This window comes from Panthera pardus, unplaced genomic scaffold (genome assembly GCF_024362965.1).
Source record: "Panthera pardus isolate Hobbes unplaced genomic scaffold, ASM2436296v1 HiC_scaffold_13, whole genome shotgun sequence".
Lineage (NCBI taxonomy): Eukaryota > Metazoa > Chordata > Mammalia > Carnivora > Felidae > Panthera > Panthera pardus.
This window is the reverse complement of record NW_026526688.1, coordinates 149498795-149522108: the sequence shown is the minus strand read 5'-3', so window position 1 is coordinate 149522108 and position 23314 is coordinate 149498795. Positions and strand designations below refer to the sequence as shown.

General features: G+C 35.8%; 1 protein-coding gene across 1 annotated transcript in view; it reads right to left on the bottom strand.

Moving 5' to 3' along the window:
- Positions 1-885: 885 nt before the first annotated feature.
- The window catches only part of TMPRSS11A (transmembrane serine protease 11A), a 53148-nt gene continuing 30719 nt past the window's right edge, over positions 886-23314 (bottom strand). The window contains exons 4-10 of the mRNA XM_019468468.2: positions 22772-22839; positions 20677-20837; positions 17618-17656; positions 15512-15683; positions 7915-8174; positions 3488-3630; positions 886-1740 (exon numbers count right to left, since the gene is read on the bottom strand). Of these exons, the coding sequence (XP_019324013.2) occupies positions 1579-1740; positions 3488-3630; positions 7915-8174; positions 15512-15683; positions 17618-17656; positions 20677-20837; positions 22772-22839 (1005 nt within the window). The 3' untranslated portion in view covers positions 886-1578. The remainder of the gene's footprint in view (positions 1741-3487; positions 3631-7914; positions 8175-15511; positions 15684-17617; positions 17657-20676; positions 20838-22771; positions 22840-23314) is intronic.

Genomic DNA, 23314 nt, shown 5'->3' with positions numbered 1-23314 from the left:
AGGCCCACTGGGTGTACAAACTACCTACAGGTTTACCACGTCATTGATATTTCCTGGCTTCAGTTATCTGAACCATAGGTGTGTTGGCCTGAATGACTCACAGTCTTCTTCAACCTTTAAAATTCTCTGAGTCTAGTTTATGGATCTGTGTGTGTGTGTGTGTGTGTGTGTGTGTGTGTGTGAATAAATTGTTAGTCTCTTTTAGATTATTGTAGGATTAGTTTCATGCCTTATCAATAGCCCATGGGGAGACATTATTATAAAGTAACTCAACTTTTCCATGGTTTGGCTTATATTTGGACTTATATTTGACTTATAGTTATAGAATATAAATTATATTTATATGAATAAATGACAGTCTCTGCCCACAAGCCTGATATTCCGCTGACCTTGTCAGGGAGTCAGTTTCCACAAAGCCTTCATTTAATTGTACCATGAAATACCCAAGCCTGACTCTCCTAATGTCTTCATGAGACACTTAGGGGCTTTTTTCAGATTACTTTGTTTATGTGTTCTGTGCAGTAAGTCCTTGAAATTTACATTTCATTTTTTTTTAACTAGTGTTTCATGGTTGCAATAGTTAGGCTACCGCCACAAGCCCTAGGAGATAATTAGCTGCATCAATTCAAAGATATAAATGTTTCTTTCTATGTAGAAAGACAAACTCATTGATTCTTCAACATATTAGGGAATTCTCGTTTTTCTAGGCATTTAACCTTACAATAATGTAAAGAACTACCTCCTAGAGGTTCAAACATGTAAATGCATCTATGAAACGTCAAATTTTTGTGCCATTGTTTTGGAATGACTCATGAAGTTACCATCACCTTCCCCCCAGGTTTTGTAACAAAGATACATTTGTGACTAGCTAATTATTATGTGCACTCATTTATAAATCAGGCTTTCTTTGGATATATCTAAGGGTGGGGATATTTCTCTTTTTTTCTGTGTGTGTGTGTGTGTGTGTGTGTGTGTGTTAAAAAAATCACCCAAAATAGGGAGGTTTCATAGTAAAAATGGTTAGAAGATCTCCGGCCTGATTTTTTTATCACCATATTTTGTTTCCTAGATATAACTTTTTTTCGAGGATCCTTCTAAAGGGTTTATAAGTAGAAAATGTATTAAATAAAAAAATCTCTTTGGAAAACTTGGAATAATAAAGAAACAGAAAAAAGTATTTGTGAGCTCAGGAGAAATGATTAGAAATTATACAACGTTTCCCTGAATTCTTTAAGAGATTAAAAGGTTTCTCACTTAAGGAGACACCCTTGACAAAGATGTTCCAAAAATCCAGATTATTTTCAAAAATTTGCATTACACCTCTTTTATATTCCAATTTGCATGATGTAAAGAGTTGAGTATCTCTGCTGTATTCTTCCAGCCAGGATAAATTGACCCACTACTTTACAAATTTATAAGGATTTAAATCCCTTATAAATTGACTATGGGTTGATTAAAGTGATTTTAAAATAAATCACGTCATTTAATTTCACTTCATTGTACTGTATTTACTAAACATTTAAATTCTCAACACGTATAGCTTGCTTAAAGCTGTCAACATTTAACTTTTATAGAGAATTAGAGGCCTGTTTTTGAAGTGATCCAGTTTCGGTAATAAGCCACTTCTGTGTAGACTCCAGGTTTGTTCTTTTGACCACAGTTATCTCCCCAGCTCACGATTCCAATGAGATACCAGGTGTCTTTAAAATCCTTTATAACTAAGGGTCCCCCAGAATCACCCTGAAAATAAAAGAGAGAAATAAAATTACCTAAATATAGAACTTACTACTTAAAATATTCTGATGAAGCACATATTTTATTACAGACAGCATATTTATTGATTACCAATTACAGAACAATTAATTGAAACATGGATTTCAAAAGTTATAAAAGCTTTAAAGTTCAGTTTCCACATTTTAATTTTTTCAGATTTATAGACATGCAATTGACAAATATAATTGTATATAGTTAAAATGTACAATGTGATATTTAACATACATATATACATAATTTGTGAAATGATTACCACAATCAGTTTTATTAACACATCTATCATTTCACATAGTTACTGTGTGTGTGTGTGTGTGTGTGTGTGTGTGTGTGTGTGTGTAGAATGCCTAAGGTCTACTGGCAAATTTCAAATACAAAACACAGAAAGTCTAGTTGGTGTTGGTTTTCTCCTGGCTCGAAGCAGGGTTCTTGGATCTCTGTTTTATCAGACAGACTAACCCCTCATCATGCACCTCAGTTATAATTGCTGTATTCATGTCTTGGACCCTGTCCTTGAGTCTTTTCTCAATAACTTTCCCAGTTTTTCTGTGTCTAGAGCTTTGTTTTACTACTCACTTGCGCAGTCATGGAGCAGGAATTTTACCTCTGCTTCCCAATCTAGTGAAATCTCCTTATGACCACCTCCTTCCTGAGGCATATCACGAATCTCACCACTTGCCTAGATTCTCATATCCTGTCTGCTCCTGGACTCCTGTCACCACCTTCCCCTTCTCCATCATGGCTTGGACCTCTCTGTGCATTCTCTGAATTCTAGCTGCCTCTCTCCTCTTTCTCAGCAACTGAGGCTGGATATGTACCCGATTCCGCTCTTGCCCAGCCTATATGCTACAAAACTCCCTGTTCCTTTTCTGACAGAGGTTTACATGTGTAATTTATGGGACTCAGGGCAGAGCTTTCTGCCACCTGACATCAAAACAACTTCCATTATTTCATCATGTACAATCATCTCCTTGAAGTTTTCAAGAATCTCATGTTATAAAGCAAGTACCTACAGGAAGAAACATACTTTATACCTTCATCAGAAAACGTACATACAGGATAGCTATTAGACAGCAGAGGAAGGCACTGGAAAGGGCACCAGGCCTAATCCACCTTCTCACTCAGTGTTAACTGCCTCTCGCTCTCTCATTCTCCTTATGCTGAGAGCCAACAGATTACTTAGAATTCCCTCAAATATGAATTATAATTTCATACCTTCATTATTTTTTCTATGCTCTATGTATATAAAAATAATAGTATTTTCTTGTTGTATAACTTCTAAGTGCCATTTATGCTTCAGGCCTCATTTAAGTGTGATTTCTCTGATATTTGCTGCAAAATTGTTCCCTTCACACTAAAGATATTTGCTCTCCATTATATCATTTAAAACATCTCATCATAGCTCATTGTTCATGATGATTTCCTTTCTAGATGAGACCCCTTTAAGAAAAGGGACTTTGCTGTATGAACCTTTGGACTTCTGGTATTAAGAAAATTTAATTTGGTTGGTTAGTTTGTTTGATAGCTTTAAAGAAACTCTGCTTATATAATTTTGCTTAATAAAACATCCAAAAATGTTTGTGTTGTGAAATATGCATTTAGAAATTCCTGAACTGACAAAATATCTATATTGGTACAAACATAAAGAACATTGAATATTTCTTGGAAGAGATAAAAAATATTTTGAGTTAATGATATCAAAATAATTTCTACCTACCCTGCAGGCATCATAAATTCCTTCCAGATATCCAGCACAAAACATTCCAAATTTTATATCATGGCCATATATGTGTGGTTGTTTGCACACATCATCACTTATGATTTTCAGTCTGGCTTCTCGAAGATTATTTTGGGATTCCCCTTAAGGGAAAACAAAGTAATTTTAGTGTTTACAATCAATGTCCTTAGCTAGAAAGAAGTGAGTGGACTTTTTTCCTAATCGAACCTATTTCATATTGAAGCTGTCAATACAAAATGAAGTTAATATAAGCAGTTTCTAGAGAATAAATCTGTCTTTAAAATCTGGCACATTTAAATGATAATTATTGCCCTTATCATATTTTTGTAAATACCTATACTTGTAAGAAAAACATTTGTGTCTTTTTCTGGAAAACCTTTGTACATTTACTTTATTTTTATTATTTTATTTCATCTTTTTTTAATGTTTATTTATTATTGAGAGACAGAGAGAGACAGAGCATGAGCAGAGAGGGGCAGAGGCAGAGGGAGACACAGAATCCAAAGCAGCTCCAGGCTTTGCGCTGTCAGCACAGAGCCGGATGAGGGGCTCGAACTCACAAACTGCAGGATCATGACCTGAGCTGAAGTCGGATGCCTAACTGACTGAGCCACCCAGGCACCCCTATTTTATTTTATCTTAATTCTAGTATAGTTAACACAGTGTTATGTTAGTTTTAGGTGCACAATTTAGTGATTCACCTCTTCCATGCATCACCCGGTGCTCGTCACAACAAGTGCATTTCTTAATCCCCATTGCCTATTTTATCTATCGCCTCTCCCACCTCTCTCTGGTAACCATCAGTTAAGAGTCTGTTTCTTGGTCTGTTTCTTTCTTTTTTCTTTTACTCCTTTGTGTGTGTCTTACTTAAATCCCACATATGAGTGAAATCATATGGTGTTCGTCTTTCTCTGACAGAATTATTTGGCTTAGCATCGTACTTTTTCTTTAAACCAATCCATTTATATATATAGGTAGGAAAGCACTCATTTTTAAAAATACAGTTTGTATTTGTGGATTCCGGATTGTTTCTAGAAACTTGTCAGGTTTAGATAGCTTCCTCCCTTGGCTTGATAAAATAACTAAAATACTGTGTACATTTATTTTATCATTTACATTTTATGAAGAACTTTTACATATGTAATGACATTTAAAGTCAATGATTTAATTTTCTAATGTATTACAAGTTTGGGACTCCAGATAAACTAGATCCTGAGTTGTAGAAACCAATGTTATGACAGGAAGATAACTGCCTCTGGTGGAAACAAAGAATATCACAAGCATTCGGGGATTCTTTATATCAAACCACATACTGGTCAGGAAACTGACATGTGGTAGACAGAATCTACAATGATTTCCAAGATTCCTATGTGATCTCCTCCCCTGCTTCGGCCTCCAACTGTGGATGGGATCTGTGAATATAATGGATGTCATTCTCATGATTAGGTTATGTTACATGGCACAGGTAAGGGAATTCTCCGGATGTAATCAGTTTGACATTGAGTTCATCAAAAGGGAGATTATCCAAGGTGGGCCTGACCTAATGAGGTGAACCTCATTTTCAAAAGGGTTTAGGCCTTCCCTGAGTTCAGAGACTTTTTCCTAATGGTTTTGAAGAAGCAAGCTGCTATGAGTTCTATAGCTGCAAGAAACTGTATTCCATAGCAACCAGTGACCTTGAAAGAGAACCCAGAGCTGCAGATGGAGAGCACAACTCCAGTGGACACCTTGATTGCTGTTTTGTGATACCTTGAAAAGAGGACCTAGCTAAGCTGTGTCTGAAATTCTGACCCATGGAAACTGTGAAATAATAAATGCTTGCTGTTTGAAGCTGTTAAATTTGTGGTAATTTGTTACACAGCAATGGGAAACTAATAGACATACCAATTTTAGTAGAATACCAGTTCAGGATTTATTTCTGGAGAGGTGATTACTGAAGTGTTTAAAAAGTGCTTAAGTTATTCTGTTCTTTGAATCAACTGGTGTTTTGTCTTTTTTTTTTTCCTACGACATTGTCAGTTAAAAAAATTCATGTCCAGTGTCGGGAATGGTAAAGTGAAATTGACAATCTACATATTGTACCTAACAATATAAATTTATAACTTTTTCAGAAAACTGGTTGGCAAAATTTATAAAAAATACAGCACATAAATTCCAGGCATCCCTGAACTATTTCTCAACTATTGTGGGAATGCTTAATGATGTTTCTCACAAAGTATTGTTTTTTAAAAGAGTCAGCCTTTTATTTCACTAATTTTCTCTATTTTTTCTTAATTTTGACTTTATTCATTTATACCTATTATTATTTCCTTCCTTTTCCTTGTTTTAGGCTTATTTTGCTCTTTATTTCTGATTTAAGTAAGAACTTAGATTATTGATTTGAGAATTTTCTTCTTTTCTAATGTCTTCAGTTGCTATAAATTTACCTCTCTGCATTGTTTTAGCTACATCCTGCGCATATTGATGTTGTTTTCTTTTTCATTTTCAGTCTTTTGTATACTTAAAATTTTCTTTAAGACTTCCTCTGTAACCTATGTATTATTTAGAAGGGTATTGTTTAATTTCTAAGCAGTTAGAGATTTTTCTGTTCTCTTTCTGCTAATGGTTTCTAGTTTGCTTTCATTATGATCAGACAGATACTGTGTATGATTTCAGTTCTTTAAAGTTGTTGAAGATTGTATTATGGAGCTAGATATGATCTACTTTTGGTCAGTATTGGTGAATATTTTATGGATGCTTGAAAAAAATGGGTTCAGCTTTAGGTTCTATACGTGCCATTTAGATTCCATTGCTACTCAAAAAGTATTACAGCAGGTATACTTCTGCCAACCTCAAACTCCAGGCCAGAACTGATTCTTCCCACCAAACCAAAGGGAAAATGAAATGCCCCTCCCATCATCATGAAGCAGGGAGTGTAAATTCTATATTATAAGAAAACCCGTCAGAGAGAGTGCAGACATAGAGGTGTTATGCTTACAGCTCTACTCAGCTGCCCTGGGATTAGTAAGATATGAATAATTTCTGTGATTGCTAATATGGCTGTAAAGAAAGCCATACATATCTCAGTTTGTATAATAGAAATGAAACCATATGAGACACCTGGAAAAAATCTAGAGACCATCAAGACTATTCTTGGGTACATTAGTGAAAGATATTCCTAGTTCCTTAGTGGAGACTAAGAATTAACGGTTTATTCTTTAGGGTTTTAATATATAAAGGAATTGTACAGAGCTCTGTGAATGGATTTTGTCATTCCCAGAAAAGCTTTTCTTTATCTTCTTATGCCCAGAGTTAAGGAAACTCTCTTGCTGTTGTTATATGTAAGTACCTAGACCAGATTTTACAATCCAGAGTGTATCTGACTGTGCCAAAAAAGCATTCAAAAAGAAAATCATTTTTACTTATTAGAAGTGTAAGGTAGTATATCAAGTTAAATCAGTTTAGAGAGAGCCATGGAAGCTTTGTTATCAGAGACGATCTCTAAATTAGCCTCTGTAATTCTGAAGCAGATTTGGCTGTAATTGGACATTGTAGCTGAGAAACAGAAAAACTTGTGAAGTGACCCAGGAAAGTGAAAATGAGTAGTGGAGCAAACCAAGGGGATAAATAGATTAAAAAGGTAGAGGGGGGCTCACAGAGATGAGGCGTAAAGGGAGGGAGCGTCGGAGGGAAAGTGGGCATGAAGATGAAAACACATCTGATGCACACCTGGCATTGCATAGACAACAGCACATAGAAATAGACTCTAGTGTTGCTGAGGGAACATTCACTTCTTTTATGTCTTCCTTGAAGCCTACCCCTTTGGAGCTGCCTCTCCCTATTCTATGTGAGTCTGACCAGGCTGTCTATCACACACCTTCCTTTCTTGGTATAGGCACAGGAGAGAGTACCTGAGTTAGTGAGTCAACCCAAGTGCCCTGGACACAAACGGGGCCAAAGGAAACCTTTTCAGGGATTAATGTAGATTCTGGCAAAGAAAAGGACATGTTCTTCCCTCTGCATCTATTAGAGGAACATGATGTAAACCTTGATGTTGTTGGCCACCTTTGACACTATGTGGAACTAGAATCCCTCCATATGAAGGCAATCTAGGGGAAAACAGAGCCAGAAATGGGAAGATTCAGAGATTCAGCATTTAATGACATGCAAACTCCTGAATCCAACTATGTCTAAAACAAGACTCATCTCCTCTGTCTTGATTTCCAAATCACAAGGGCCGAATTTGCCATTTTATTATTATTTTTGCTTTAGTTAGTTTGAGTTGAGTTTCTGTCACTGACAAAGTAAGAGCTCTAATCCAATCAAGCTGTGTGGAAATGGCTGGCAGGATATATTAATGGAGATTAGATTAAATCACACTGTCCTAAATTGGATTTAGAGCTCTGTGTCCTTTCTGAGATACCTACCACCATAGAAAAGTGCTCCAAATCCTGTGATATAAACAGTTGAATTGGGTTGGAAGGATGCAGAGGCTTCTGGCAAACAAACCCGGCGGATGTCATTAGTAAAGGTGACCTTGGGAGAGAACTGTACAACAGCAATGTCGTACTCTCTTGCTGGGGAGTGATATCTCTCATGGACAATAATTCTTCTGATATTTCTTTTCATTAATGGAGGGTTGATTGTTGTTCCAAAGCTAACAGTCCATTGATGTGGATTTGCATTACTGGAAAAGGTTAGAAATGCATATAAACTGTACATATAAACTGCAGCACTATAATAACTGCATGAAGGCTAATAAAACTCCATCTTAAAAATATTTGGTTGTAGTGATAGTTTCCTTTGACCTTTAAATATAGACTATTGCTATTTTGAAAGATAAACTATATACAAACAGCATCTTAGAGCTGAAATCCAAATAAGAATTATTGAGTTCTAGAACTGTAAAGCATATAAGCTATCATTCATTTATCTCTTCAGCAAATATTTGTTGAAATTCTGTATGCTAAGTCTTATTTGAAGTGCTGGGATTGAAGTGGTGAACCAGACAGAAAAGGTCCCTGCTGGTGGCAGTATTCAATTCCAGTGAAGGAAAAAGAACAAAATGAATTAACAGATAAATAAATCCAAGTAGTGATAAGGGCTGTGAATAAAATAAAATAGGGTAGTGGAATAGAGTACAGGGGGGTAGTTAGATAATTCTCTTTTGAGAATAGGATGTTTAGGCTGAGACATGGTTTATGAGGAATTAGCTGTGAGAAGGCAGGGAGACAAATTTCCAGACAAACTTCCCAAGGCTTACATCAGATGGGCTGCAGTTCGAGACCCAAGGGAAGAGTGGTGGGGCATGAGGCTGGCGAGGTAGGCAGGAACCAGATTTTAGAGTGTCTTATAGGTCATGAATAGTGTGTTTAGATTTTATTCAAGTGATATGGGAATTCACTGGATGATTTTAAGACAAGAGTAATGTAGTCTCATTTACATTAAAAAAAATCACGTAAGTTCTTTCTGGAGAATAGATTGTTGGAAGGTAAGAGTGAATGAGGTAAAAGTTGTCAGAAGTAGGAGCGCCTGGATGCCTCAGTCAGTTAACCTTCTCACTTCAGCTCAGGTCATGATCTCACAGTTCTTGGGATCGAGCCCCACATTGGGCTCTGTGCTGAAAGCACAGAGCCTGCTTTGGATCCTCTTTCTCTAAAATAAATAAACATTTAAGAAAAAAATTTGTCAGAAGTCTTGTGAAAGATGACCAAGTATGGATGACTTCTAGCTTGTGAGCAACTTTTAGCTTGTGGGCTTGCACAACTGGCAGATCATGGTACATATGGAGATTGGAAAGGTCATTTAGTAATAAAAGATCATCTAGTAAAGCCTTTGTTTTATACATAAGGAAAATAAAACCTAGATAGGTTAAACTATTTGCCACGTATCATGTCTGCTTGCCTCTCTCTGCTCTTCTCTTTATTGGACATGGTCTCCCATCAAAATCTATTTATTAGTAGCAAGATTAGTATTCTTAACTAAGTACTTAACTAACACCGTCCATGAGGGATAAGCAGAAACAGATACTGCCCATATAGATACTTGTTCCTCAACCTAATTATTTCCTAATAGGTAGCTTTAGTCATAGAAAGAAGCATATAAACATATCATAGGGTTTAAGTCCAATTTGACAGCTGTAATTATGTTGGGATTATTATTTTTATCTTTACGGGAACTTAAATTTAAATTTTAAATCGTGTTTTTATACACAGTTTTGATGTGCAAAAATAATGAGAAAAGCTAAATAAAAATGGTTTGTGAACACAATTGTTCATTTGCATAAATATATTGACATTTTTGTTTATAAATAAATCTCTTGTGAATTTTATTTGTGCAAATCTGCTCCCTCACCTTAGTCATACCTAGATAAACTTAACATAAATCAAGTATTTCGAACTTGGAAGTGCAAAGGACAGACCTTGAATTGCATTTACTTAAATGGAAGTGATCATTTCAGAACTTTCAAACAAAACCCTGATACTTGTATTTGTTACATTGTGGACAGAAAACCTGAAAGAAACACCTGACATGAAAGATCCTAAGTGAAGATTACAAATAAACTTAAAAAAATTTTAAACTGGGCCCAAATAAAAAAAATGATAATGATAACGAGTATAAAACAGTAATTCAGATCCCCAACTAAATTGTAAAAATTGAAAGTGTGATTCCTGGGTTGGAAACCATCCCTATAAAAAGGATCTGGGAATTTTGTTGATTATTAGCTTGAAAGTCGATCCACGTGATAAGAGTTCTTAAAGTGTTCAGTCAGTATAAGAGTGCAATGATATCAAACAATCTCAAACTAGGGAAGGCCATAAAAAGTCATTTGGTCCTCTCACTGATCCAGTGCTTGAAAGATGGAACTTTGCATGAGGCAGACATACATGCTTGTGTTCAATTCCACCCTCCCCTAACATTGTGACCTTGGGCAAGTTACTTAACTTTTCTTATTTTGCTCAGTGAAAAAAAGCTTATTGAGCATTGTTTACTTAATGAGGTGAGTGTAAGAATTATGTAAAATCAATCCTTTTAAAAAATTTTTTAAATGTTTATTTACTTTTGAGAGAGAAAGAGCATGAGCAAGGGAGGGGCAGAAAGGGATAGAGACACTGAATCTGAAGCAGGCTCCAGGCTCTGAGCTGTCAGCACAGAGCCTGATGCAACGTGGGGCTTGAACTCACCAACCATAGGATAAGATCATGACCTGAGCCACAGTAGGAGGCTTAACTGAGTCACCCAGGTGCCCCTATGTAAAACCAATCTTAAGCATCTAATCAAAAATTTGTACCACACTGGAGCTTAATAAGTGCTAATAGTTGTTGTAAGAACACAGTCTCAGGTAGCAATGGTCTATGCTTGAACCCTTCTGCAGATGGGAACATCGCCTTTCCCTTAGAATCTCTTTCTTCACCTTGGAATCCCTTGCATGTTTGAGCAGCTCTAACTATTGAAAGTTCTTCCTTGATTCCCTAATTCTCTTGCACAGGAAAGTATCTCAGACATAGGCTTTGAATGGCAAAGTAAACCATACAGTTATACTATCACCTTTCTTTACCATCCAACACTCTATAGTTTGAGAACATTTCATTTTCTCAATTTTTCTTTGAGTGTGTTGTCCAGGACAGAACTCACTATCCCAGTCAGGATTTGAGCAACAAAGAGTCTGATGTCTCCTTTATTTTGAAATCTTCATTTCTTTTAATTCAATTTAAATCATAATGTAGTTTTGTGAACAACTAACTCATAGTAGGCTATTTTCTGAAAAAAATTTTAAGCAATTTGCACATGTTAAAGCACAAATATGCTTTTGGTACTGATATACTTAGATTTTTTTGACTCAATGTAGAGCCTTACATTTATATTTACCAAAATTAACCATTTAGTTCTTGCTTATGATTCTAACATAATTAAAGTCCTGTTGAAATTTGTTTTTCTTACCCACATTTGTTATCCTTTCCAGCATCTATCATCAGCTACTTTGTTGCTTATAACTTCCACATCACCTACCAAGCCCAGAAAATACATTGTCTAGGACACAGTGCAGAATAAAGATCTTTGGTGGGCCATAAAAAACATCTGCAGTCTTTCAATAGCAATTCTTAATCATCATCCTTTAGATAGAGTTGTTCAATTACTGAGCTAACTATAACCTTCCATTCAATTTATATTATTTTATTTTTTCAAAAGCCCTCGCATTTTACTTTGTCATTATGACATTAGCCATGCTATCTAATTTTTTACTATGTTTATTTATATTTATTTGGGAGGGGGCAGCATAGAGGTGGAGAGGAGAGAATCCCAAGCAGGCTCTGCACTGTCAGCACAGACCCTGATGTGAGGCTCAATTGCATGAAATGTGAAATCATGACCTGAGCCAAAATCAAGAGTTGGACACTTAACTGACAGCCACCCAGGCACCCCAATCATACTATCTATTTTGAAGAGTGTTTTGGTTCTTGGAAGCATGATTTAAGGAAGACACTGACAAAATCAAGAACATGTAGAGGAGAAGAAGTAAGATTGTAGGATATCTGAAGCTGATGTTGTGAAATAAAGTAGTGATATTTATTTTCACATATGGTTTTGAGATTCTCATTTATTTTATATTATCTGGCCTGAAAAAGAGAAAATAAGGAATTAGTTCTCTCCATGGTTCTATGGAGAAGGAAATAAATTTGATCCCTGATGTTCCAGATTAAAAAAAAAAAACAAATATCAGTGGATAAAAGTTATTAGGTTGCAGATTTGATGTTCATTGTTATAAGGATATTTGCGAAAGTGGATCCATCTACCACAAAATTGGCTGACTTTGGAGCTAGTAAGTTCTCCTTACTTTGAGATATTCGATGCCCAACTAGGAAACTAGGGATTTCTTTGCATTCTAACATATTGGCCTGTTGAGCTCTGATGTCTTTCAAACTTTAAGAATCTAAGTCTCTATATTCAGATTTAGACTCCGGTAGACAGAATTACCATGGTATCAAAAGTCGGAATTTTATTTGCAAATATCTTCTCCCATTTGGTGGGTTGTCTTTTTGTTTTATTTTGTTGATGGTTTCCTTCACTGTGAAAAAGTTTTTGAATAGTAGTATAGTTTTGGTATAGTTTAATTTTGCTTTTGTTTCCCTTACCTGAGGAGACATGTCTAGAAAAATGTCTACAGCTAACGTCAAAGAGATTGCTGCCTGTGTTTTCTTCTAGGAATTTTGTGGTTCCAGGTGTCACATTTAGGTCTTTATTCCATTTTGAGTTTATTTTTGGGTATGGTGTAAGATGGTGGTCCAGTTTCATTCTTTTGCATGTAGCTGTCGAGTTTTCCCAGCACCATTTGTTGAAGAGACTGTCTTTTGTCCCATTGTATATTCTTGCCTCTTTTGTTGTAGATTAATGGGCCATATAATTATTGGTTTATTTCTGGGATCTTTATTCTGTTCTATTGATTTATGTGTCTATTTTTGTATCAATATCATACTGTCTTGATCACCACAACTTTGTAGTGTATCTTGAAATCTGAGATTGTGGTTCCTTCAGCCCCATTCTTTCTCAAGATGGCTTTGGTTATTTGGAGTCTTCTGCACAGTGAAGGAAACCATAAACAAAACAAAAAGGCAGCCTACTGAACGGAAGAGTATATTTACAAATGATATACCTGATAAGGGTTAATAATCAAAATATATAAAGAACTCGTACAACTCAACACCAAAAAAACAAGTGATCTAATTGAAAAATGGGCAGTAGGCCCAAATAGACATTTTTCCAAAGGGGATATACAGATGGCCAATAGACACATGAAAAAATTCTCAACATCACTGGTAATCAGAGAAATGCAAATCAAAACCAAATGAGACATCACCTTATACGTGTCAGAATGACTAAAATTAAAAAGATAAGGAACAACAAGTGTTGGCCAGGTTGTGGATAAAAAGGAAACCTTAGGCACTATTGGTGAGAATGTAAATTGGTACAGCCACTTTGAAAAATCATATGGTGGTTCCTCAAAAAATTAAAAATAGAATTACTGGGATGCCTGGGTGGCTCAATCAGTTAAGCATCTGACTCTTGATTTGGGCTCAGGGCGTGATCTCACAATTTGTGAGTTTGAGCCCTGTGGCAGGCTCAGTGCTGATGGTGGGGAGTCTGCTTGGGATTCTGTCTCTCCTTCTCTCTCTGTCCTTCCCCTGCTCCCATGTGTGGGCTCCCTCTTTCAAAATAAATAAACTTTAAAAAAATAAATAAATAAAAACAGAATTACCATATATGACCCTGTAATTCCACTACTGGGTATTTATCCAAAGAAAACAAAAACACTAATTCAAAAAGATCTATGCACCCCAAATGAAAACTACAATGAGATATCACCTCACACCTGTTAGTATGGCTAAAATCAACAACATAAGCACCAGCAGGTGTTGGTGAGCTTGCCAAGAAAGGAGAACCCTCTTGCATTGTTGGTGGGAATGCAAACTGGTGCAGCCACTCTGGAAAACAGTATGGAGTTTCCTCAAAAAGTTAAAAATAGAACTACCTTATGATCCAGCAATCATACTACTAGATATTTACCAAAGGATACAAAAATATGAATTCAAAGGGACACATGTACCCTGATGTTTATAGCAGCATTATCTACAATAGCTAAATTATAGAAACAGCCCAAATGTCCATTGGCTGTTGAACGGACAAAGAAGATATAGTATATATGTAATGGGATATTATTTAGCCATTTCTTGCCAAAGAAATTTCAAGCCAATCTTGCCAATTTCCAAGCTAGTTTCAAGTCAAATCTTGCCATTTGCAACAACATGGATGGAGCTAGAGACTATTTTTTTTTTAAGTAGGCTTCAAGCCCAGTGCAGAGCCCAGTGCTGGGCTTGAATTCATGACAATGATCTCAAGACCTAAGCTGAGATCAAGAGTCCAATGCTTAACCAACTGAGCCACCAGTCATCCCAGAGCTGGATGGTATTATGCTAAGTGAAATAAGTCAGAGAAGGACAAATACCATGTGATTTCACTCATCTGAAGGATTTAAGAAACAAAACAAATGAACAAAGGGAAAAAGAGAGAGGCAAACCAAGAAACAGACTCTTCACTATAGAGAACAAACTGATGGTTACCAGAGTGGAGGTGGGTGGAAGGATGTGCTTAAAAGGTGATGGAGATTAAGGAGTACACTTGTTGTGATGAGCTCTGGATGTGGTATGTAAGTGCTGAATCATTAAATTCTACAGTTAAAACTAATGTTACACTGTATGTGAACTAACAGGAATTTAAATAAAAACTTTAAAAGAAGAAACTAAAACAAAAAAGGTATATACACCCCTATGTTTTATGCAACATTATTTACGATAGCCAGGATATGGAAGCAACTTAAGTGTCCACTGATAAATGAATAGATAAGAAAGATTTGATATATATTAATATATACATATATGTACATATATGTGTGTTTATATATATGTGTGTGTATGTGTGTGTATGCATACATATATATGTGTGTGTATATATATATATGCATATATATATATATATATATATATATATATATATATATATATATATATATGCATACATGGTGGTTGCCAGAGGGGAGAGGTATTGAGGGATGGAGAAAATATGGAATAAATAAGTCACAGGAATAAAAGCAAGCATAGGAAATATAGCCAATGGTATTATAATAGCGTTGTATGGTGCCAGATGGTAGCTACATTTGTGGTAAGCATAGCATAATATAAAGAAGTTGAATCACCATGTTATACACCTGAAATTAATGTGACATTTGTATCAACTATACTCCAAAAAAGCCACCAAAGCCTGTGAGGACATGACAAATGAATGCTAGGATAAGGACTACTACCCTCACTGACTTTGCAAATATGTATGCAACTATAACACATTAGAAAAAAGCCTGAAAGAAAATTTTCTCATTTACCTCGGTAATATTGGGGGACGTTGGTTATTAATCAGAACATAATACTCAGTTTTTTAGCAGTAGTGAGGGCCAACTTACAGTCAATAACTTACTTCTTAAAGCAGTGTGCTGCGGTGATTAGCCATGTATTACTAATCAAGGTGGCCCCACACTGATGTATGTTATTTCGCTGAAGGGAAGCTTGCCATGGCCAGGCAGCCTTGGCTGCAATGTCTCCAGACATTATTCTGTTGACTATTAATGGAACAACTCGTTTACCACAACCTGTAAGAAATAAAATCACTAAGTTATAAGAAATATCTCCATAGTCTTTGATTCAGAGTACCTAATAGAGTACTAGAATGCAATATTTGCATCTATCATTATGTAAACATGTACAATATTAACACCTATCCTCTGTGTTTCCTGATATGCTGATGTTTTGCTCATCCCTGCATTTATAGATGTGGATATATATATTGCCTACTAAAGTTATGTTAAACTACAGAGGGTTGACATATCACAAAGTTATGTTTCCTGAAGACTTATGGTATCAATTATCTAGATATCCTGGGAGCTCCTACTATAATTTTTGCTTCCCAGTTTCAGATGATCCAGCGTGTTACTTTGACACATTTTTACACAGTAAAAGTACAAGTTTTTATCCATAGAACTCACCAGACAAGTAATTGCCCATTTGCTGAAACTCCTTCTCCCATACATTTTTCTGTATGACTAGTTCCTAAGGTGTGCATGGGTTAACATATAATGACCAGTTTCTTACTCTTCTGGGTGAAGAGTTCCATGTTTCCACACAAACATCCCATTCACTATTGGTGGGACTAAATATGTACTCTATTATGTGCATCAGATCAGAGATTACTTTGCTGCTTAAGTTCCTAAGAATTAAGCCTGTTTAGAACATGATGCTAATAAGGAAAATATAGTAGATTCAATTCTTGTTCCAACTAATTGGGTATCACAAAAGAAAACTCATTTTACTGATACTGACTACACTCCATTGTGGCCAGTCATTGTAGAAATCTCCACCATTCTGCCACTACTCTAGTTTAGACAACCATTTTTCTCATCTGGAGGGTTGCAACAGCTTCCCAGCTCATCGCCCTGCCTCTAGTCCTGCTCTTCTAATCCATTCTCTATACTGAAATCTAAGTGAGTGACTTCCCACTGCCCTCCAAATGAAATTGAAATGTTTCAGCATCATTCTGGTCCTTGATCACTATTAATCATATCCATTTCCCATGCTCCCCACCCCCCATTCTATGTTCCAGTTACACTGACATTTTTCAATTACAATAAATGACCATGTTCCTGCGTTTCTAATGACATTTTTACATACTGCTCCCCCTGGCAAGGACACTCATCCCACTTGTCACTTGACTCATGGTCTCTCCTGTCTTAGGGATCACTTTCTGACTCTATGAGACCAGGTTAAGCTGACTCTGTGATTGCACTCTCATAGCACTGTGCACTTTCTCTGTTGTAGCATTTATCACCCTATTTTAACATTTCCTGATTTATTTATATTTTCCCCTACCTTTGAACTCTTAATTTTAGAGGGGGGATCTTGTCTTATTCATAGTGGTATTCACTTTCTGGCACTAGGTAGATGTGAAAAAGATATTTGTTGAACGAATAAATGAATGAATGAATGAATGAATGAATACATACATATAGTTTGTTTGTAAGACACAGAAACAAATGCATGAATGCTTTTGCTCAAAGTCATCACCACTTTGATTAAATCTTTCAAAATTTAGGCCATAGTGATATGAAGGGAGTGAGTGGAGCTGGTGTCAATCATGAAAATGAACATAATAAGCACATTTTATAGCTCAGTCACAAATAATGGAGTCTATTTCCTCCCCATTTATCACTTTCTCATTACTTCCTTTCTCAACAGAAAGAACATTTCATAGCATTTTTCAAAATTAGAAAAGCAAGCCCATTTATTCCAAGCCAGAAATACATAGTTTATTCAAATTGCCCCCAAATTCCTACCATGTAAAATGTTTTTCTTGAACATGATGTAAAGATTGGTTTCAGAGCTAGAAAAAAAATACTTGTTTATTGTCCAATTGTTATTCTCTTCCAAAGAAAATGTATGACATGGATGGGAAATTATGAGCTAATATTTGAAGATATTTTCTCTTCTGATGTGGAAATTGAACTTTTCTTAATAAGCTAACTAGACTTACATGCTTGGACAGTTAGCTTTCCTGTTGATGAGCTCATTGCTGAAAAACAAAAGAGAACATAGAATGATAATATGATATTCTCTCAGTTGGTCTCAATAACCAGAAATTACCAGAGGATATTGACTATGTATGGATTCTAGACAGTTGAACAAATATTCAGGAGAATGGCTACCCAATAAAACAGGATATGTATACAATTTTTATAGATATTTGTAGGCAACCTCTAATTAGGTGGGTAAATCCTCAAGCAGTGGGTGATTAAGGCACAAACAGTGGATGATTAAAATTCATAAATTGTGTTAATACAGAACAGTTGTTTTCTAATTGTGCAGGATAAAACCTCTTTGGATTTCATTTCAGGGGTGAAGTGAAATGGGGAAAGAGGCAGCAAGTAGACAGGATCTCCAGGCTCAAATCCAGCCTCAGTCAGAACAACTCTGCTTTTATTTCTTCTATTTAAGCTTTCGCATAAGCATTTTTTTGGTCAAAGGGTTTAGGAATGAAAAAATAAACCACCCAAATAAACTATATTGAATAATACTTATAAAACACAGTTTCTAAAGTATCAAAATGATTTTTTTTCTGAAGAATAAACTTGTGTATTCTTATCCAACATCTGCTAAGTATTAGTAAAGACCAATTATTGGAGAGAATATAAAGTTAAATTCTGTCAATTTCCAACAGTTAGGATTCTGACAAAGGAAACATGAGCATTTAAATTGAAATCAGTGGAAGGTTATATGAAAACTGTGATGATTTTCAAGGTAAAAAGGCTTATGAGCAGAATGAGGATAAAGTATTTTATTTATTTCAACCAGTGAACATAACTAATTTTTACCAAAGAATTTTACTTTTCATGTGTAGGAGAGAAATAAACTAACACCTTAGACATGAGAGTGACCCTCTAACATACTTTGAGTTGAGAGTAATCTAGTAATTAGGGCTCTGCACGCTGTAAGTAACATCAGAGGAACTGGAGCACACATGAACCAAATGTGAACAGTGAGCTGCTCTTTCATAACTATGGTGTTTGCAATGCAAAGAAGTTGATTTTAGCTTTGCTTTGACACATTGCATCCCATAAAGGGCCCACACCACGTAGTTTTGTTTTTTCCTGAAAACAAAACAAAACAAAACAAAACACAGATTCTTGACAAATGACAGATAATCTTGGGCTGCAGGGTTATTTCTAGACTTGGTTTAGAATTTTGGCAGTTTTCCATTCATTGGGAATCCCCCAGATTGAGTGTTCCTAGAGAGCAATGATTTTGCCTGTAAAAATTGCCTTGAGGATAATACTGAGCTTTTCACTAAATGGGTTTTCCTACGTGCTAGTAAACACTGATCCTTTTACATTTGGAAATTTTGAAACCATGAAGGTTCTGGCTTATTCTACTACTAATCACATGCATTGTGTACAAAGCACATGTGCAACTTACTAGCTTTCTAAGTGGTAATGGCCTATTTGTTGCATATGTTCTACTTTCTTATATATCCTCGTGCTATTTCTATGGTTGTAGGAAGAACAAACATTATTAGTGCAATTTTACTGTTGAGAGAATGGAGGTAAAGTCATGGGCCAATTACTTGGGTGGTCTTGCAGTGACTCAGTGGGATCAAAATAGGTTCTCAATCAGCACACCCTGCCTTTTAATAATTTCTTAGTCATTAAAATAAACTATAGCACACAAACTGACCCTGTGAAAAAACAAAAGGTAGGCAACTGATAACCATTTCATGCTTCATTTCTGGTTTCAGATAGCTCAGGGTTTTAAATTTCTGCCAAATTAACTGGTTATTGGAAATTATAATTGTAACACATCATATAATTTATCAGAATTGCCACTATTTCACAACCTTGATTCATTTGTTTCCCCACCTAACAAAGAAGGTGGATTAAGCCCTTCCCTCCTGGGTTGGGAGAGGTCCCAGGCTTTATTCCCGGAGTAGCTGACTCTTTGTCACTTCAGCAGACTCCTGCCCATCCCATTCCCTCAGATTTTCACTTCCTGGTCAGGTTTCCTCTTGAAGAGTCAGCCAGACCCTTACAAGGGCAGGGCATCCTGTTTCACCTCTGATATTAATCACTTCCTTTGTGCTTCTCTTAAGTCTGGTGTCCATTGGAATTTGTAGGGGAAATTTGCACTTGTCTGCCAGAAGTAGGTGCTTGTGGAAGCAGCTTAATGTACAAGGGTGAACAGGTTTCTGTCTGGCTGGACTCCTCAGAGCCTTTAATATGCTAACGTAAGAGATGAATATCATAGACAGAATTTCTAAGATGCGTTTGACCACAGAACCCTTTTTATATAGAGTCTCTCAAGAAATTAGAGATCTAGACTTGAATCTTATATCATTTTAATTATTAGAGTCCTTACTTTTTTTATCTCTCTTTTATATCTATAAAAGATAAATTTGCCTATTTCATAAGAATATAGAAATTAGATGCTGCACGTGAAGGGCATAGAGAAGGCCTTGATAAAGACTGATTTTCCTGTTCAGAGAAATGATAATGGTATAGTAGAATGGTTCTAATGATTTTTTTCCAGCTCAGTGATTTTTAAAGCATCACTTAAAAGATGGCTTTAGTGGCTACAAAGTTGGTTTATCATATTCCCAAATGCCCATAGGAAAAAACAGAAACTTCATAACTTGACTATATACAGAAACTATCCATATTTTTAAAAGGCAACAAATGACCTCATGTTTTAGGAAGGTCCCACTTAGAAAAGTAGTAGTTGCTAAATGCTTGGTATTTTCACTTGCTTAGTCATGAAGGCAGTGGCTGAGTCAGATTAATTCTCTGTTAGTGGTAAGGTTTCCTTATTTTATGATGAGTACCAGTCAATACCTATAGGATAAACCACTTGACAACTAACTTCAGACATGTTTTCAACAGAGAAAAATAAAACCTTGAAATGTCATATTTTTAACTTGAAATTTTTTTCCATCTAAATTCTAGCTATTATTTGGAAAGGAAATAATGGCAAGTAAGGTTAAGATTAGACATAAAATGGACCTAATAGAAAACTTCACATACCACAGAAGGTGCACCTACTTACCATTAACTTGAACTGAGGAGGCATTTATTGACAAGGCTCTTGTGGTCCTTATCTTCTGATTTAAGATGCTATGGATTTTCTCCTTTATCATGGCTCTTTGCTCAGAAGAGGGGAACTGGAATATCATAATGATATCTACTTTCACACCATCTTCCTCTGGCCTACAACATACAAGAGAAAGGTATTTATTCCAAGAATATATTGGATATCATACTCTTTCCTATACTTAATGCTCCTAAATTATATCTTAATTGCTGCAAATGTCAAGGACTAATCCTCTCACATTGACATTCATCTGTATGTCACTCTCTGACCCAAGGTCATTTCATATGTTGTCTCTTTGAGTTTCCATTATGTTTTTTGTAAATTGCCCCCATTAATTTGAAGGCTTGTTATAGCAGTTGGGTAAGACTCAGATATCAGAAAATATTTTTCTCAGAATCATAAAGTCTGAGAATTGGAAGAAACTTTGGTGGTCTCTTTGGCCAATCGCTCATGTATCTGATACCTAAACCACCTCTACAGCATTCGTGATAAGTGGCCCTCTAATCCCAGTACAGTAATTAAAATGATGGGAAATTTACTTCCCTCAAGAGGCTATTTCTCTTTGGTCAGCTCTGATTTTAAGAGAGTTCTTCATTTTGAGTTGAAATATGTCTTCCTATATCTTCCATTACATTAAGCTTAGGTCTAGTTTGGGACATATATAGAACCTTAATTTTCTCTTCCACATAAAGTATTTGAAGACAACAGCATTCTTGGTTTTGAGTCTTCCCTAGATTACACATGTCCAGTTATTTGAACTTTCTTCATATGAACAAGTTCAAGTCCCTTTACCTGTAGTATTCAGTTTTTCCTCTTAAATTAGGAAAGCCAAACAATTAAAGGTCTTTAAAAAATTGAAATCTATGTATTGATCTGTTATATCTCATATTTTTACACCTAAAAAGACCCAAGCTCTGAAAAGCACTATAGGCCTTATTGTCCCAAATCTTTTGACTAAAAAAAGAGGAAATCATATTGATTTTGAGGCTTTTTATATATTGTGGTCCATTTAGGCTCTAGAATGTGAAGATATAATAACCAGAATTTTATGTCCAATTGTCAAATGTATTCCCTCTTGAATCAAAGGGAAGACCTTGTTTACAAGGTGGAGTTTCTCTGGACACACACAAAAACTTACATAATGATAATGACTATAAATTCAAATGAGTTCACAAGACTGTAATAATATTGCTAGAATGGTATGGCAAATCAGAATTTGAAAATAGAGGATGTGAACTCTAGAAAATTTCAACAAATATGTGCCTTTTATCTCCTAAATATTATACAATTTATCCAATTAATATTATAAAATTCTTCTGGAGGTCACTGGCTATTTAGTAAAGGTATAAGGAACGTGGAATAAGTCTTCCAATAAGGCATTAGTCTATTGGTGATAAAAGTGATTATTTCTTAATATAAATCTCTTTGAATATATACATTTTTAAGAAGATGAGTCATACAGGTCCATAGATTTGTATTTATTATGTGTGTGTTCTGCTACATGCTTTCCAAATAACACAATTGAAACCTCTGAGCTATTTCAGCAATTGATATGAACTTCCCCCTTCTACCATAACAAACAGAAAACTTATTAAAACAGGAACATCTTTTTGTTTGGGCATGCCTCCTGTTACTGGGACTTTGTTACAAGTAAAACTTATGATCCCATTATGTAGCCAACTTGGCCTTCTTATTTTTGAAATGACATGTCTGAAAGAAATAACTTGGTGTATGCAGTTATATGCTGCTGGGTTTTCCCAAGGCCACAGGTTCTGTTAGTCCCAGACCTTATAATCAGCTCATGGGGTTTAAATCCTTGTTCTGTCACTTGGGGAACTTTGAATGTATCACTTAACCTCCCTGCATCTTAGTTTTTACATTTTAAAAATGGTGGCCAGCAGTATATCTCCAAACCACTGTAGAGATGCTATTCATGAGAAATCCTAGGCAAGAGCCAAGCTCACAGAGGCAACAATATGTGAGGAATTCCTATCTCCTTTGCCCTATGTCCCTCCAGGCTGTGACTCCACCTTTGCCCAAATATACATACGTCAGTCTCACTACTTGGTTCTTGATATAATGCTTGTTCAAGGCCGAATCTATAAATATCTCATCCACCTGTTATTACAAGACAGAAACTCTGTGTTAATATTTTATAGTAAGGATATCCCCCTGACTAAATGCTAAAACAATAAAAAGAAGTTTTAACATGAGTAATATTATTTAAACCAGTGGTTCTTAACTCTCACAGTGCAGCAGAATCATTGGCATTTTTTTTCCTTAAGATTATAGATGCTGGAGCCCTTATCTCAGAGTCTTGGTTATAATTGATCTGGAGGGAATCTAGGCATTCATATTTTAAAAAATCTCCCCAGGTGATTCTAATGTGCTGACATAGATATCCAGAATAGAAGATATCTTCCTAAAATTATATAGAAGGTAAAGTAAAAGATATAGAGCCAAGGTGGGACATCCAGGGAAACCTTGAGAGATGGTGGAGAGAACCTTGGTTGAGTACTGGGTTTGAAGCCTATCCTGCCGCTCATGAACTGGGCAACCTTGTAAGTTACCGAACCCAACCTGAGCCTCAGTT